Source organism: Furipterus horrens, unplaced genomic scaffold (genome assembly GCF_987537825.1).
Source record: "Furipterus horrens unplaced genomic scaffold, mFurHor1.1.pri manual_scaffold_2, whole genome shotgun sequence".
In the NCBI taxonomy this organism is placed as follows: Eukaryota; Metazoa; Chordata; class Mammalia; order Chiroptera; family Furipteridae; genus Furipterus; species Furipterus horrens.
The window spans coordinates 210,477,457-210,493,404 of record NW_028327172.1 but is presented as its reverse complement, the minus strand read 5'-3'; the positions used below and the strand labels follow the sequence as shown (position 1 = coordinate 210,493,404).

The following is a 15,948-nucleotide window of genomic DNA, read 5'->3' as shown; positions in this document are numbered from 1 at the left end:
ACAATATCATCTAACAGAACTGTTTCAAATGAAGTTAAAGACAACTAAGCACTACTAGAGCCATCGTACAAAAAAAAAAAAAAAAGAAAAAACTAAACAACTTTTTAGCCAATCCAATATTATTCTTTTAATTTTTTTCTCACTTTAGCTCCTAAAATCATACAAAACAACACAGAATTATTTGGTTAAACCAATGTAGATGTATTTTTTAAAAATAGATTTTTACCCCAAGAAATGCCACATAAGATCACAACAAAATTCACTAGTGTTTAATTTCAGCAAATACTATTCTGTCACTTTATTTTTTTAAAAATTAAAAATCAGTCAGTAGAAATGAATCAAAAGAAAGCATTAACAGTGGCTCTAATTTTTTTAAAAACAAAAGCATGGCAAAAGTAAATGTCTGAGGCCCTGGCCGAGTAGCTCCCTTGATCAGAGTGTGGTCCCCATAAGTCAAGGTTGTGGGTTCAATCCCATGTCAGGACACACACAAGAATCAACCAATGAATGCATAAATAAGTGGAACAACATATCAATGTCTGTCTGTCTCTCTTCCCCTCCCCATTCCCTCCCTTCTTGTTTCTCTAAACACAATAAATAATTTGTTTTTTAAAATGTCCTTGCATGAGTTAAGGAAAATAACATCTTAAAAGACATGCAGAAAAATCTGCATACATTCTCACTGGACTATTAGAAAATCTTTCAGATTTAATGACCAGCTTAGGTAAAGCCCAGGTCCATGGTACGGACTGAAAAACCAAATCAGACACGTAAGAGGACGCCATGTTACATGTGGAGTCGGTGCAGCACAGTGGTTACTCTGGAGCCAGATCACTGAGGCGTGAGTCTATCTCCGCCAGCAAAAGCCATTAAAAATGCTCTGCACCTCGGTTTCTTCATCTGTAAAATAAGGCTAATAATATTAAACTAACACATGCAACCCAAGCATGTGCCCTGACCGAGAATCAAACCAGCGACCTTTCGCTCTGTAGGACGAGGCTCAATCAGCTTAGTTAGCTACACTGGTCAGGGCAAGCATGTTTTTAACCTGATACTAAAGTCAGTAAATTCAGCAGAGCATATACAATTTAACTTTTAAAAATCTGTTCATATGAGTTGTTTTTTAAAATTTTGCTTGTCTCTACAAAGTTATTCAAGTGTATAGACTTGATTGAGAAAAAATAAATCCATACACTAATAACATCTGGGACATACTGAGGCCTATGATGTGCTAAGTATTATACAGTAATAAGTATTTTTAGATGTTATTCTTACAATAATCCTAGAAAGTAGGTATTATAATTCTTATTTTTTTAAATATTTTTTATTGTTTTTCTATTACAGTTGTCCCTCTTTTTCCCCCACTGCTTCCCCCTACCCCCCACCCCTTCTCCCACAATCCCCACCCTGTTGTCCGTGTCCATGGGTCATTTATACTAGTTCCTTAACTAGACCCTTCCCCTTCTTACCCCCCTTCTCTCCCTACCCCCTCCCCGCTATAATTCTTAATTTATAGGTGAAAAAACCTGAGGCTGAGAAAATAACTTACCCAAAACCAAACAAGTAGTAGGCATCAGAACAGAGATCAAATCTCTAAAACCTATGTTCTTTCCACAAGACACAATGTTAGTCCCAATCATAAAGCTGTCTTTTCAGATCCAGCAGAGTAAACTGTCAAAGTGTCAGTTCTAAAGCAATAGCTCTCCCAAGGGAGTTGATTTTGGCACACACACACACACACACACACACACACACACACACACACACACACGCCCCCGAAACGAATGCGCAAGGTCTAGGGACATTTTTGAATGTCACTTCTGCAGAAGTGCTACTGACATCTAGTGGGTACCAGTCAGGAATCTGGCTAAACACCCTGAAAGTGCACAGGACAGCCCCTACAACAAAGAATCGTCTGACCCAAAATGTCAGTAATGCTGCTCTAAAGAAGTGCTTTTCAAACATGTTTAACCATGACCATTTGTTAGTATGAAATACAGTGACACACACACACACACCACAGACACTTCACACAAATTTTAGCCAACAGTATTTTCCTCTCTAACTGTGGAGTTTTTTAATGCTGTTTCTGACTCACAAAATTGATTTAATGACCCACAAATGGGTCATTGGACATACTTTGAAAAACAATGTTGTAAGGTAAGATACAAAAGTTCCTAAGTGACCTATAAACTTGTATAATCTGATGTCTAGTAAATTCAACGAAAAAATAAAAACCTATGTAAAACAGAATATACATAATCAACAAATAGTAGCAACCAGTAACATGATATCTCCCATATTTAAAAATGGTGGCTAACTTTCTGTCTCAGGCCCTCTACAACCTAAAAGCTTACAGCATGCCTTCAAACTGATTTGAAAAGTTGTGTGTCACTTAAATACTAGATAATAAGTTCAAAAACAGGTATGAAAACAGACTAACAAAACCCAAACACTATCATTACCCCAAGTAAGTGTTTACTTTTTGTCTACTCAGACAACGCTTTCATTTAATCAAGGGACTTTACCCTTAATGAAGGAAACCAACCATCTCTGGTCAAACTAACTCTACAGACAGAATAACCTGTGATCCTCAGGGAAAATGTTTTGCATAAAATCATATAGCTAGTAGTAAGCAGCAGAACCAGTAAGGCAATGCAAAAAACATGGGCTTCAGAAAGGGGAAAATCCTAAGATTAAAATTCAGGCTCCCCTAATTACTAGTTGAGTGAGTTGGGTAAGTTACTTAACCACTAAGTCTGTTTCTTCATCTTTAAATAAGGGATAATATTTGTCTCACAGGGCTCTTGTGAGGATTTAAAGTAATAACATACGCATGTAGTAAGAGCTCATTAAATTCCCTTTTCCTTCCTCTCCTAGCTCTCAAATTCAACATTCTCTCAAATAAACCAGTCTTCTTAATGTCAGTCAATAACAGTTTTTACAGGTATGCAAAGAAATAGAAAAATGAAGAAAACTAAATGAACTCTTTATAAAGCTATACTTGTTCAATTTTTAAAAAATAAGCCCTGACCAGCATGGCTCAGTTGGTTGAGCATCAACCTGCAAAGTGAAGGATCACAGGTTTGATTCCCGGTCAGGGTACATCATGCCTGGGTTGCCGGCCAGTGCTGGATGGGATGTGTGCGAGACTCAACCAAACAATGTTTCTCTCTCTTTCTCCCTCCCTTTTCCTCTCTCCAAAAATAAACAAAATCTTTAAAAAAATAATAATAATAATAACAATTTGTTCTGCCCAGCCAGGTGGCTCAGTTGATTGGAGCATCAACCCCTACACCACAGGATTGAGGGTTCGATCCCTGGTCAGGGCACATGCCTGGGTTGCAGGTTCGATCTCCGGTCGGGGCTCGTACGGAAGGCAACTGATGGATGTTTTTCTCTCACGTGGATGTTTTTCTCTCTCTCCCTTTCACTCTCCCTTCTCTCTAAAAGCAATGAAAAAATGTCCTGGGTTGAAGATTTAAAAAAACAAAAAAAAAAAAAAAAAAAACTGGTTCTCATTTTGTAAAGTTTTACTATAGGCTTTTTGGGTTGGATATCCCTGGTCTATGCAACCAAAAGACAGTAAAGGCAAAACGTGGGGTAGTAACTGAATAAACAAATAGTCCTTTAAGACTGTCCAGCCTTGCTTGCCCTGACCAGTGTGACTCAACTGGTTGGGCGTCACCCCCCAAAGCAAAAGGTCACCAGTTCGTTTCCTGGTCAGGGCACACGCCTAGGTTGCCAGTTTGGTCCTGGTCGGCCACGTGTGAAGGCAACCAATCAATGTTTCTCTCCCTCTGTCTTCCTCCAGTCCCCTCTCAAATAAATAAATAAACAAATAAATGATTTTTTAAAAGACTATTTAGCCATTATAAAATACTTATTTTTCCACACTAGCTCCCAAAGAATGTCCTAGGACAGAGTTACATTAGCTATTAGTATCAAGAAGAAATCCAGATATATCATAGAATTCTTACGCAGTTTTGTTTTCCCCTAAATTACCTTGGTCTACAGGTCAGAAAAATTGGACTATTAATCTTCCTGAATATATACAGCCATCTCATTAACTACATCTAATTAGTTCAGAATTAGTGATGATTTTCACTTACGCTATGTCAAACCAAAAATGCTTTCTAGTTATTGCAAGGGGAACATATGATTACTAAAAAGAACCTTAGTTGAGTCAGATATTGTTTTTAAAAATGGCACTGTATTTCCAAAATTTGTTCTAGTGTTCTCAATCACCAGGTAATGACACACAAAATTAGTAATTAACTTTTTCGAAATTGTAATATAAGGCTGGTTAGTTTAGTACATAATTAATTTTGTGATTCTTAATTATTTTAGTAGAGTATCAAGCATATGGAAATCTAATGGAAGCCACACACCTTCTAGGAAAATGTGCACAAGCACAAAAACGCCCAGAGCAATTTCAGGTGGTCCCCCAGACCACCTCTCCCCAAATCTGAAATGGAGAGAAGACTCCAGATTCCATTAGTCCTCAGTAGCTCTCCTTTTTTGATTTTGAGAAAGTAAAAAACCTCCCCATTTTTTTTTTCTTTGCTGCCATTAAAGGATACTGCCAGAGTAAGTTCAAAAGCCAGGGGAGCTAAAAAAAACTACCGTGAGCAAACTCAAAAATTCAGGGTTACTCAGCTGAACTAACGGCTTACCCATCCTTGATGCTTCGACTGGGTAAGCAGTCCTCGCCCTTGGCTGCACCCGGGACCCACCCCGGAGCTTTCAATGACAGCAGCACGGGCCCCTTCCCGATGGGGACGCGTTCTGAGAAATCCATCACGCAGCGATTTCGCTGTTCCGTGCGCGCCGCCCGGGGAGCTCACTCGCGGCTCGGCCCCGCCGACGACAGCCCCCTGCACACCTGGGCTGGACGCTGGCGCCTGTCGCTTCTAGGCTGCGAGCCTGGGCGGCCCGTTGCTACCCAGAAGGTGACTTCATGCACCAGAGAAAATAATGCCATCAAGAGACACAGGGCAAGACATGACATACTGGTTTCCAGCCAACGTTCTTTATACGCAGAGAAACTACACTCCAAAGTAACAACAGTGCAGTACAGCAAATACATCGACGAGGGACCGAGTCATTTAATGTCCCTATCATGGACTCCGTCCGGTACAGAGCCGCATGTGTTAAACTTTTACTCCACTGGCAACAACAGAGGAGGTCTGTTTGCACCAGCATCACCGCAAACGCATGAGTAATGTATTGGGGACAATGGCTCCAATGTCACCAGGCCACAGGAATTTTTCAGGTCCATTACAATCTTACGGCACCAAGGTCATACCTGTGGTTCCTCCCAGGCTGAAAAGTCATGTGGCTGCGTGACTGTACCTGATGCCTGCCCCCACCTCCGGCCACCCCCAGAGATCTTGATTTTAGGGGTGCGGGGGTCAGGATTTTTAACAGTTTCGGGGGTGATGCTAAGGAGCAGCCGAGGTTGAGAAGCCCGGCCCTAGAACACCTTGGTGTTTAAACCTGTATCTAAATCAGGTTTTGTTTTGTTTTGCTTTTAATTCCCAAACGAAGGGCGGGAAAGAATGGCTGTAGGTGCACTTTTAATTCACTGCTGGTTTGGAGCGTGGCCTGGCCACGAGCCCTCTGGACATCCTCCGCCCACGTCCGGGCCACGGGAACCCCTCTTCTCTCTAACGGCGGCTCTGCTCACCGCTATGGTGGCTGTGCTGAAACAATAATTGTTTAACTGTATTTTGTTCGGGTCATTTCTGCACGGAACAGAACTGCCCGGAGTTTTCAGAACAGAGCCGCACGGGCTTTCCCCAGCGTCAGCGGACAAAAACGTGGAATCTTACTATTGTTTTCAAACCATCGGGAAAAGGCCCGGAACCATCCCCACAAACGTGCCGGCTCGGCTCCGGCTGCACCAGTTCGGAGTCCAAAAGGGTCCTCCGGGTTACCCCAACTTTCCCCGGGGCCCCTTGAACCCGGGCCCACGCAGAGAATTCCAGCGGAGAAGAGCTGTCTCGGAACAACATCTACAAGGCGTAAATGCTCGAGACAATCAAAGTTGCCAGAAGGGGGGAAACAAAAACAGAAACGCGAACGAAGAGGGAAGGCTGGCCAGCTCCTGAGCCGGTGAACACGGTTTTTCTCCCGGATCAGACCGGCGATCGGCTGCGGCTGAGAACGGCCTCGGGGCGGTTGGGAGAGGCTTCCCGTGCAGCCAGGAAGCAGCTCGAGGCTCCGAAGATGGATGGATGGGGTTTCGGCAAAGAACCCGGGAGCCCCCGAAGCAGCCGCGCGGAGGGCGGGGGGCGGAGGGCGGGGGCCGCGGGGAGGCGGGCACAGCCGCGGGGACGGCCGGCCCCCCGCTGATGGGAAGCCCACCGCCGGTGGCAGATGGGCCCGAGCCCCCGGAGGTCGGCGGGGAGCCAAGGTGCCCCTCTCCCGAGGGCGCACGAGGCCCGGCGCGGCCCCGGGAAGCCGCCCCCCCACCCCCGGCCAGGAGGGCCGCGCCGCCGGCCCCGAGGGCACGTCGGGGGCCGCGGGGCGCGCGGGGGCGCGGGCCCCCGGGGAGGATGCGGGGCAGCGAGCGCGGCGCTGACAGCTACGCAGGCGGCGATGGTCGCGGCGCGGCCCCGGGAGCTGCGGCCCCGCGCAGGCCAGGCCGCCCGGGGAGCCGGTCCGCAACTCCGCTCCGCCTGCGCCGCCCAGAGCGAGAGGCCCCGCGCCCCGTTACCTTGTCGCAGTAGAGCCCCACCAGCTGCTTCATCCGCCAGTGCGGGGCGGTGAACACGTCCACTTCTTCTGGGAAGGGCGCCATCGCCGCAGCCGCAGCCTCCGCCTCAGCAGCCGCGGCCGCCGCCTCTCCATAGACACCCTCGCCGCCGGGCAGAGGCGGCGCGCCCCCCTGCGCATGCGCCCGCCCCGTCGGCGCGCGCGGCCGGGCTGCCGGGCCGGTCGGGACGCGGGGGCGCGCGGGCCGCCGTCGCCATGCGGTCCCCGCGCCCACGTGACCGGCTGTGCGGCGGGCGCGGGCCTCCACCTCCCGTCTCCGCGCTGTGGCTTCCTTACCCCCTTCTCGTGCCGCAGAGAGAAGCCGAGGCTTCCTTTCCGTTTTGCAACATGAAACAAGGCGGGGTGTCGTTTGAGCGGCGCTCTGGGCGCTTCTCTCGCCGCTCAGCCCCCCGGCCCTCGAGACCAAGGCAGCGAGCACAATGGGCTCGGGCGGGCGGGGCGCTCAGCCTGGGCGCCGCGGGCCCCGACTCCCCGTGTGCCAGGGGCACTGCGCGGTGTGTGCCTCGGGCCCTGCTGGGCAGCCCTCTGCCTCCCCAGTGATTGGTGAACCGGGCCTGTGGGCCCCGGGGGCTTGCCACCCGCAGGGGAGAAGGTGGTGCGTGGCCAGGCGGACCCTGGGGACCCCCGCAGGCAGCTCAGGGCAGGCGCCTGGGTCTCTGTCTGGGTCGGGGGCCAGGGCAGAGACCAAAGGCCTGGGCATCTCCTTCCATCTCCTCTGGGGCCGGAGGCAAGAGCCGTGGCATTCTGGAGAATTTCCCAAGGTGGGAAAAAATTCTGGGCATCGAGGAGGCAGGAGGGCGCCTCAAGCACGGGAATGGCAGGCCTGGTGTGGCAGGAAGGCCGTGGGTGGCGGGGGACGGTGACTAATCAGGGAAGCAGCAGCGGCTCCGGAAGAGGAGATTTAAGGAGATCACCGCGGAGAGAACTCTCCCTCCCCCACAGGTCACGGGGGCCCGACCCCAGCCCCCAGGGAGCCCGTTAGGGGCGCCATTGACCCCGATCAACCTTCCACTGGTCGGCAGGAAGATTAAGGAACACAAGAAACGGAAGAAAACAGGGAAGCCTGAGAACCTGGCAGGATTGATTGGTGAGGACAGAGTGAAGAAAGAAAATGGAGTCACCGCGATCCAGCTGCCGGCTTCCTGAAAGCCAGCGGGCTGTGGCAGGACACAACTTGGACCAATCCGGGGGATAAGAACGCAGGACCGATTCGTCCCAAGAATGAACTTGTTAGTATAAGAACTCAGAGCGCCACGTTTTTTGTGTTTGTTTTTCCCTTCTTAGGAACACTCGAGTCTTATCTAGTTGTGTGTCCCGTTTACAAACCCTAGGAGTCTTGAATACATCTTTGCCCTTTATTTCTAGCCAGAGCCTCCTGACTGCTAGGCTGACGATGGCCATAAACTCCAGGGGGGACAAGAACCGGATATGTTCTGTTCACATCTTACAGGCCTATTGTCAGTCTCAGTTTCATGACACCATCAGGGTTTGATAAATAATCTGGTTTTGCCAGATACTACTTGCATGAACCTTGGTAAACTCCATGACTACTCCAGACCTCAGTTCCCTCCTACATAAAATACAGGTGATGCTGCTGGGGACTAACCCTGAAGAGGGCCCCACACCATGCTGGCACCCTGACCTTGGCCTCTGAACATCAAGGACTATGAAAAATAAATTTCAGTTCTCTATAACCACCCCCCGCCCCCCAGGCCAGGGCATTTTTATTGTAGCAGTCTGAGCTAAGACAATTACCTACCTCATAGGACTTGTGCGGATTAAGAGAATGCACATATTTGAGCTGCTTATAATAGTACCTGGGACATATAAGTACTGCCTGTAAGCTATGATTATTAAGTAAAACAACTCTGTGAGGTAGGGCTGTCGGAAACTTAGTCCTGAAGGCATGCTGGTAGTTGTCTAGGGTCCCACAAATCGGTACATGAATCATCTGGCCATGTGAATCCGGGTTGGACAATACCCTTCCAGGCACTGTGTTAGTTATGTGAGATGCAGAGGTGATGACTTATGCAGTCTGTCCTAAAAACACAAGAATAATGCTTAAGTAATAGCATGTAGGTAAAGTTCTTGATTTCTTTCTCTCTTTCTCATCGTCTCCTTTGTCCTTTCTTTTTATGGGCTCTGCCTCTATATATTTTTAATATTCCCCAGAATGCATTTTCCAATTTCCCCTCCATTTCTTTCTTTCATCCTGATTTTTCACTCCAGCTGTCTTGAAATGTAGCCTCACACCTTGGGTGAAGCAGTTATACAGGAAAACCAAGTGCGATCATGGAAACGTGGACTTGGTTTTATCCTCAGCACTTAGAACAGTGCCCATCATACAGTTACTACTCAGTATCTGTTGTAGAGACAGAAGGAACGAGGGAAGTTCATGGCATCTTGTAATTACCTAATTTTAACCGACGTGCAACACCGTGCCTTATTTCCCAGTGCCTGTCTGTGCCGGGGCTCTGTGTGCCCTCTCGAACCAGGCACAGGAAATAGGTGTTGAACAGCAACAACAAAATTCATCCACACAGTTTCACCGTGACCCAGAATTTGAAGCTCTGTAGTCAACTGAACAGTCATAACAGCCACTTTGGACTCTGGCCATTTCAGGGAATTTGTTTAAGATGACAAAATGAAAGAAAGGACGTGATAGTAAGCCCTGTGGGTCATTCTTCTCTTTGAAAGAAGCTGTTAACATCAGCTCCGTATGCTGAGTAATGTAGCAATTAATAACCTGATGTAACAACATAAATGATTGATTTACATTAAACTTTAGCCCAGAAAGAAGACATTGATCGTTTTAGTATCATTATTGTAGGTATTGCAACTGCAGCAGATCAGGAACTTATTAAGGCCAAGGTTGTCGGTTTAATCACCTCTCTGATTCTTCTGGTATTCGACAGGAGAGAAATTCCAACCAACCACCTTGCAATCGGCCACCACAAGGAGACTGGATAAGGCGTAAGAACAAAGCAGTGAAAATGCACACTGTATAGTGCCTGGAGGATCTGTGGTTCCGTCTTTCACCTTCTCATTCTCCTTGAAAAAACTGCATGCCACGGGGGAAAACGAAGGATGCCAACTCATTCCCTGGTGACCTAAAAGTATTATGACACTAGGCCTCTTCTCTAGTGTTTCCCAACCCCGGTTTGAGGGCTGCAGAAAGACCGCTGGTTCGGAAAGTCTGCTCTCAGGCACGTAACTGTTTATTTAATGAGGGTGTGGCACGGCACTTTCCCCGATAGGGGGCTCGTTGTGAAAACAAGCAGTGAAAGAATGTTGCTGTATTCTAAAACAGCTAGAATTCCAGCCGTGTCTCCTCCCAGGGCTGGTCCTCCTCGTCAGACAAAGTAGCCGATCAACAACTGTTACAGAATTAACAGGAGAGTTTCTAGTAAGGATGATGGCATTACTGTATTGAAAGAAAAGACAGGCACTGAGTTGTAATGCAAAGCCAAATGCTACTTCCTGTTTGTTTGTTTTCCTTTAGCTTACTGTACTTTATATGAAATGTCTATAGGCCTGCAGTTTGCCCTAAACCCTTACTTTTTTTTTCATTGAAATAGTGAAAATATAATAAAAGCTTTCACACAATGATCAAAAATATTGAAAACAATGTTTTGGAAACAAATCACTAGAATACTAGATATTAGATAAGTAAATTATATCACATTAATTCAATGAACAAATATGCATCTGTTACAAAGTGTGCGATAACTATGTTTGCAGTGAAACCAAGATTTACTTAATTTAAAAAAATGTAGAAACAGTTTGTTAAGGATGCTCTCACGTGTGTTAAAATAGACATACAGTGGTACCTGGGGACTCATCGTTAGCGCATTCCCACAAGTGGTAAGCAAGCAATGAACCATGAAGTTATTTTCTCTTGTGCTGGGCGGCGTCGTGACTCACACAAGTTCAAGCACAGGCAACAAGTGGCGTGCAAGGGCCGAGTGCTGAAACATTGTTTCCTCATCCACATGCAACGTGCACCAGTTTTGACGAGTTCTGAGCCAATGAGTATCCAGGTACGAGTGCGTTTCTAGAATAATTCAGCCGAAACTTGCGAGCAGGGGCTCTGGGATGAAGAGCCATTAAATGCTTTTTAAAACTGTACCCTTCACTATGGTTTTAGTATTTTACGATGTTCACTTACTGCTCTTACAGTTATAAAAATTCATTGATAAGAATGCATTTGAAAAGAACTTAGGCAGTAACTGTCAAATCTTTACAGGTGCTATTAAAGGAAAACATGTTTGATTCTATGTACTCAGTAGAAACAGAGCTAATTGCAAGTAGAACCATTTTATGTTTATCCCCAAATGGTATTCTGACCTGAGTTGTACATCTGCTTTGCCTCTGGCTTTTCCACTGACAGTGCCGTTTAGTCCACATCCACTTTCCCCTTGGGACCAGAAGCGCCTTTGAGGGTTTTTAATGACATCGGGGAGATGGGCATGGTAGAATGTAAACTGAAAAAATCAGGATCAAAATGGTTCATACACTATAACCCCCACTAAGTTTACAAAAATGCGTAAGGCGGGCTGGAAATAACAAAGCCTTTATAAGTCTCCTTTGAATGATATTTTTCTTTTCTTTCCAGTGTTTTAAATGAGCGTATTTTACTTCTCATGTCAGAAATATAGAAATGCATGTATTACAAACAATCCGATGACAACCACATTTGATACATTTCAAAGGGGCTAAAAGAGAGTATGCGTGTATTAAAATGTTGACAGTGGTTGTCTCTGGTGGTGGGACTGTGGCTGATTTGGGTGAAGGGAGAGCTACTGTTTTCTCAATGTTTTAACAAAAATGTTCCTGAAATTGTGTAGCTGAAAAACAAATTTAGTTTTTTTTAAAGATTCCCATGTTACTAACATAAACCACCATATGATCTACAACGCCAGCGCTACCTCCAGTCTCATGCGGGCTCATCCTACCATGCAGACACATAAAGAAAGTCCTAGGATGCTTCCTGTACCTGTGCCTAAGTATCTTTGCCTTCGTCCCAGCCACACGGTCCCATCCTTCTAGCACAGGACTTGCTCAGCTTGTCCCTAGGAGGCCATTCCAGTGAGTTCTTGGTGGCCCTGAGACCACCAAGCTCCTGGGGCACTTCCCACAGGACACACACCCAGGACCTTCTTCACCGTGGCTAGGCCTCCCTCTCCAGCCAAGGGTTCTACCAGCTCTTTTAAAAATCCACATCGCTGCTGCAAAGTTGGGGGGCGGCATCTACAGCATTGGGCATTTCCCTGTTCGGTGTCTGTCGTAATCACAATGAGTCTCTGTGTCCCTTCCCAAAACTTCAAGTGTGCATTTGGGGAGCACGTGCTTCCCCTTTTTGACTGACAGGACAGGCCATCATATCGGAGTACAGGTGCTACTTACTGTGCCCTTTCAAAGTGTGATGCTCTTGCCCCTAGACATGGCTCCTTGATGCCTCATACATGAGAAAATGAAATGCTTGGACATATACAAAGGCAAAGAATACCAAAGAGCCAAGACAAGGAAAAGGCATAAAAGACATAGGAGAGAGGATAAGACAGAAATAAAAAGATGAGGAAAAGCAGAGTGGGGGATGACTAAAGGAAAGAAAAGATAGAGGTGGAAATAGAAGAAAACAACAATTAAAATGCATTAAGGCCTTCTCATGCACCAGGCACTATTAATGCTTTACATGAATTATCATGTGTAATCCTCGCAACTACTATACATGGAAAGTTCTTTTTTTCTCACTTGGCAAAAAAGAAAACGGTGTTTAGAGAGAGTTAATGACTTGTCCAAGGTTTAGAGTCAGTTAATAGAAAATCAGGGAGAGAGAAATCTATGTCTTTCTCAGCCTAGAGCATGTACTTAACCCTACACTGAAAGACAATTCTCTGTCATTAATTTCTATCGACAAACTACAGTAGTCCCTCTCTATATTGTGGTTCACTTATTGCGGCCTCACTGTATCGCGGGATTTTAAAAAATATATTTAATTATTTATCAAAGATTTTCGCTATATCACGGGATTTTGCGGTACTGTGTGCATATGTTGTTAAAGTTACGTAGGTTTAAGAGTGTAGAATGTGTTTAAGAACATAAGTAGTGTTTATAAAAGTGTGGGAAAGGTTAATAAGGGACTGGGAACGGTTTATAAGTGTGTGGGAAGGATTTATAAAGCCTTAAAATATATATAAATACTAAAATAAATGTAAGGTTTCTACTTCGTGGATTTTCACCTATCGCAGGGGGTCTAGAACATCATACCCGTGATAAGTGAGGGAATGCTGTAAATACTTACTATGTGCTATTAACTTCTGAACTGTAATCAAAGGTGACTGAGAAGAATGTGAGTGACACCCCAAACTACAGAAGTGTTCAAATATAGAGTAGTCCCATTCCTTAGATTACCTTTTGAAGGGAGGTAGTTTAGATAATACCAAGACCATAGTTTACTTCAATACAAATACAAAGATATAATGTGTAAAGTGGTTTATAATGTTTCTTTGCAAAACTTCTAAACAGAGGAGAGCCTTTTACTTCCTAAACATACCTGTGTGTTACTTACCCTGTTCTTAATAAATATTGCCAAGTCGATACTATGTCCTTGACTTCCAGTCAAAGGCGCCATTGTGGACTGCCGTGCGCAGAAGGAGGTATTACAGAGTCCACGTATGTGGCCTGAGGGAAAGGTGCCTCGTCCCAAAGACAACCCGACTCAGCTGTTCACACCACGTATCAAGGAAAACTATCACAGGTTGGAACAGAAATGAATGATAAGCTTCCTGTAAAGTGTTCGGGCTGACATTCACTGTAATGATAAAATCTGACAGGTGGTTGCCTAGTTCCTGCCTACAGAAAGGGAACAAAAGTATTCAGGGAAGTGCAGCTTTGTTTCCAACCTCCCAGCCCCTGACAGTGAATGGAAAAAAAACCAAAACCAAAAACTCAGAAACCCAAACACAGTACAAAAAAACTATCGCCAGCTCCATCAGTTAAATCCCAGGAATATTTTAAATGCTGAGAGCTACGTAGGCAAGAAGAAACAGGAGTATCTTACATGTCCTTGATTCCCATTAATTGACCCACAACTTTTTGAGGGGTGGGGGTAGGGGAAGGGGAACCTCCTGGTTACGTAAAACATTGACCTGAGTTCTAATTCCGACTTGGCCACCACCCACCTTCCCAGGGGACCTTGGACAAGTCACTTGCGCACTCTGGGGCTTCAGTTTCCTCATTTGTGCCCACTTGGCACAGATGAGGTCTGGGCGCCTCTGAGAGTGATAAGGGGTGATAAATACTTAAGGCATATTAATCTACAACACATGTAAGAAGCACTGTCCCAGGCCACTGCTTACCTATTACGGGAAATCAGTCACCAGCCCTCCAGATAAGTCCATCAGGAGGTACTTGACCTTTAACGAACCATACATTTCTTTGTGTAACTAGTTTAACTACGACCTGTTCCACACACTGTTCCTAACATGTCTCTATCAAGGTGATTACTTGGATGCTACAGATCTTTTCCCTCGTGCGCAAGAGTGTATTAAAACATTGACATATGCTCGTAATGGAACTGTTTGAAAAGTATTGTGTAGCAGTAGAGACAGTGGAGCAAAGTGGTTGGAGTGTAGACGCGGCTTACTCCTCTATAAAGTGAGATAGTAAGTGTCTACCTTGCGGGCTGTCCTGACAGAGGAAGCACTAACTATTAGCCCTCATTTCTACCTGTGAAATGAGGAGATGGGGCAAGATGCTCTCTCTGGTCTCCCCCAGTTCTCAGTTTCTGAGACCCTACTCATAGCTCCTTGGAAGCTGTGTCTTGAGGCTAATTCCACCAATGAACTGGAGAAGGGAGGACCTCAGAGTTAGATTAGGCTGGTATGTGACAAGAAACAATGTATCACTGGCTGAAATAGGATAGAGGCTTTTTTTCTTCTTTGTCTGATATCGGTTATCTAGTGCTGCATAACGAATTACACCAAAATTTAGGGGCTTGAAACATTCATTGTTTCACAGTTTCTGGGGATTGAGAATTCTGGAGAGACTTAGCTGAGTCTCACCAGCTCAGGATTTTTCCTGAGGCTACCGTCAAGCTGCCATCTAGCCCCATAAAGTGAAAGAGTCAGACGTATTGATCAAGTCTGCAGGATGAGCAGTGAATAAGAGATGGTCTTGATATATGAACTCAGTGCAGATGTCCAATTTGAGTCAGCTTTAGAATGGGTTGAACTAAAAGGAGTGTTATTATTTGTGGAGAAATACAGACTGCCACATGTTTAATCTTGCCAGTCTCTTTCTGAACATTCCTGAAAGATGATATACCTTCCTGTACATGCAGCATAATACTTCTATATGCCTCTCCAAAAGTAAGGGTAAGTTATGCATTGATGATACCTATCAGTTATTGCCACCGAAAGACTAACTAGGTACCAAATTATCTCACAACATCACAAAGTAGGCTGTGTCAACCCGGCTTCACAGATGAGCAAACCAAAGCCCTGAGAAGCACAAGTAGGATTTAAAGCCAGATCTCTCCTTTTCACTGCACTGCAATGCTCCTTCCCGCTTGTACAGCTGTCAGACTTGACCTGCCACTAAACACAAGTCCTGCCATGTAGGCTAGCTGGGAGCTTTGTCCATGCAAGGGGCTCCGGAGTGGGAAACCGCACGTAGCCAAACAGGAGGCAGAGGACATACTGCTTCAAGGTTCTTAGCTAAGTGCGTCTCTCAGCTAAATTAATGATAAAAGTCAAAACTAAGAATTAAGAGGCAATAAACTGTATGGACTGACAATGCAAGTGCACTAAGACTTCCCCCAGAGAGCACAGAGGCCAAGGATACCTGAACTAGCCCCATCCCTTACAGTGTTCTTCAAAATATGGTCCTCAGGGAACCCGATTAAAGTCACAGCCAGTCCTTTTAAAGATACGATTTCTGAGACTCACCTTTGGAAATTTAATTCAATAAATTTGGGGGCAAGGTCTCAGAATCTATACATGATTCTTATGTTAAAGTTTGACAAATACTATTCTGGTTACTAATTATGCTTCCATAACGAAAATTGTTTTTGCAACCTTGGTAAATTGGTTGTAGAATTCATGGAACTCATGGCATCGTATGTAAAACACAATGACGCAATACACTAAAGATAATACAGCTAAA

At 45.4% G+C, this 15,948-nt stretch overlaps 1 protein-coding gene across 2 annotated transcripts in view; it reads right to left on the bottom strand.

Annotated features, from left to right (window-relative positions):
- Window positions 1-6,885, bottom strand: part of FBXL5 (F-box and leucine rich repeat protein 5) — a 34,167-nt gene extending 27,282 nt beyond the window's left edge. Inside the window, exon 1 of one of the 2 annotated variants that reach the window (XM_090267056.1) lies at window positions 6,722-6,885. In XM_090267056.1, coding sequence (XP_090123182.1) covers window positions 6,722-6,805 — 84 coding nt within the window. In that variant the 5' untranslated portion in view covers window positions 6,806-6,885. The remainder of the gene's footprint in view (window positions 1-6,721) is intronic. The other variant, XM_090267057.1, reaches the window with a different exon arrangement.
- Between the last annotated feature and the right edge of the window lie 9,063 nt (window positions 6,886-15,948).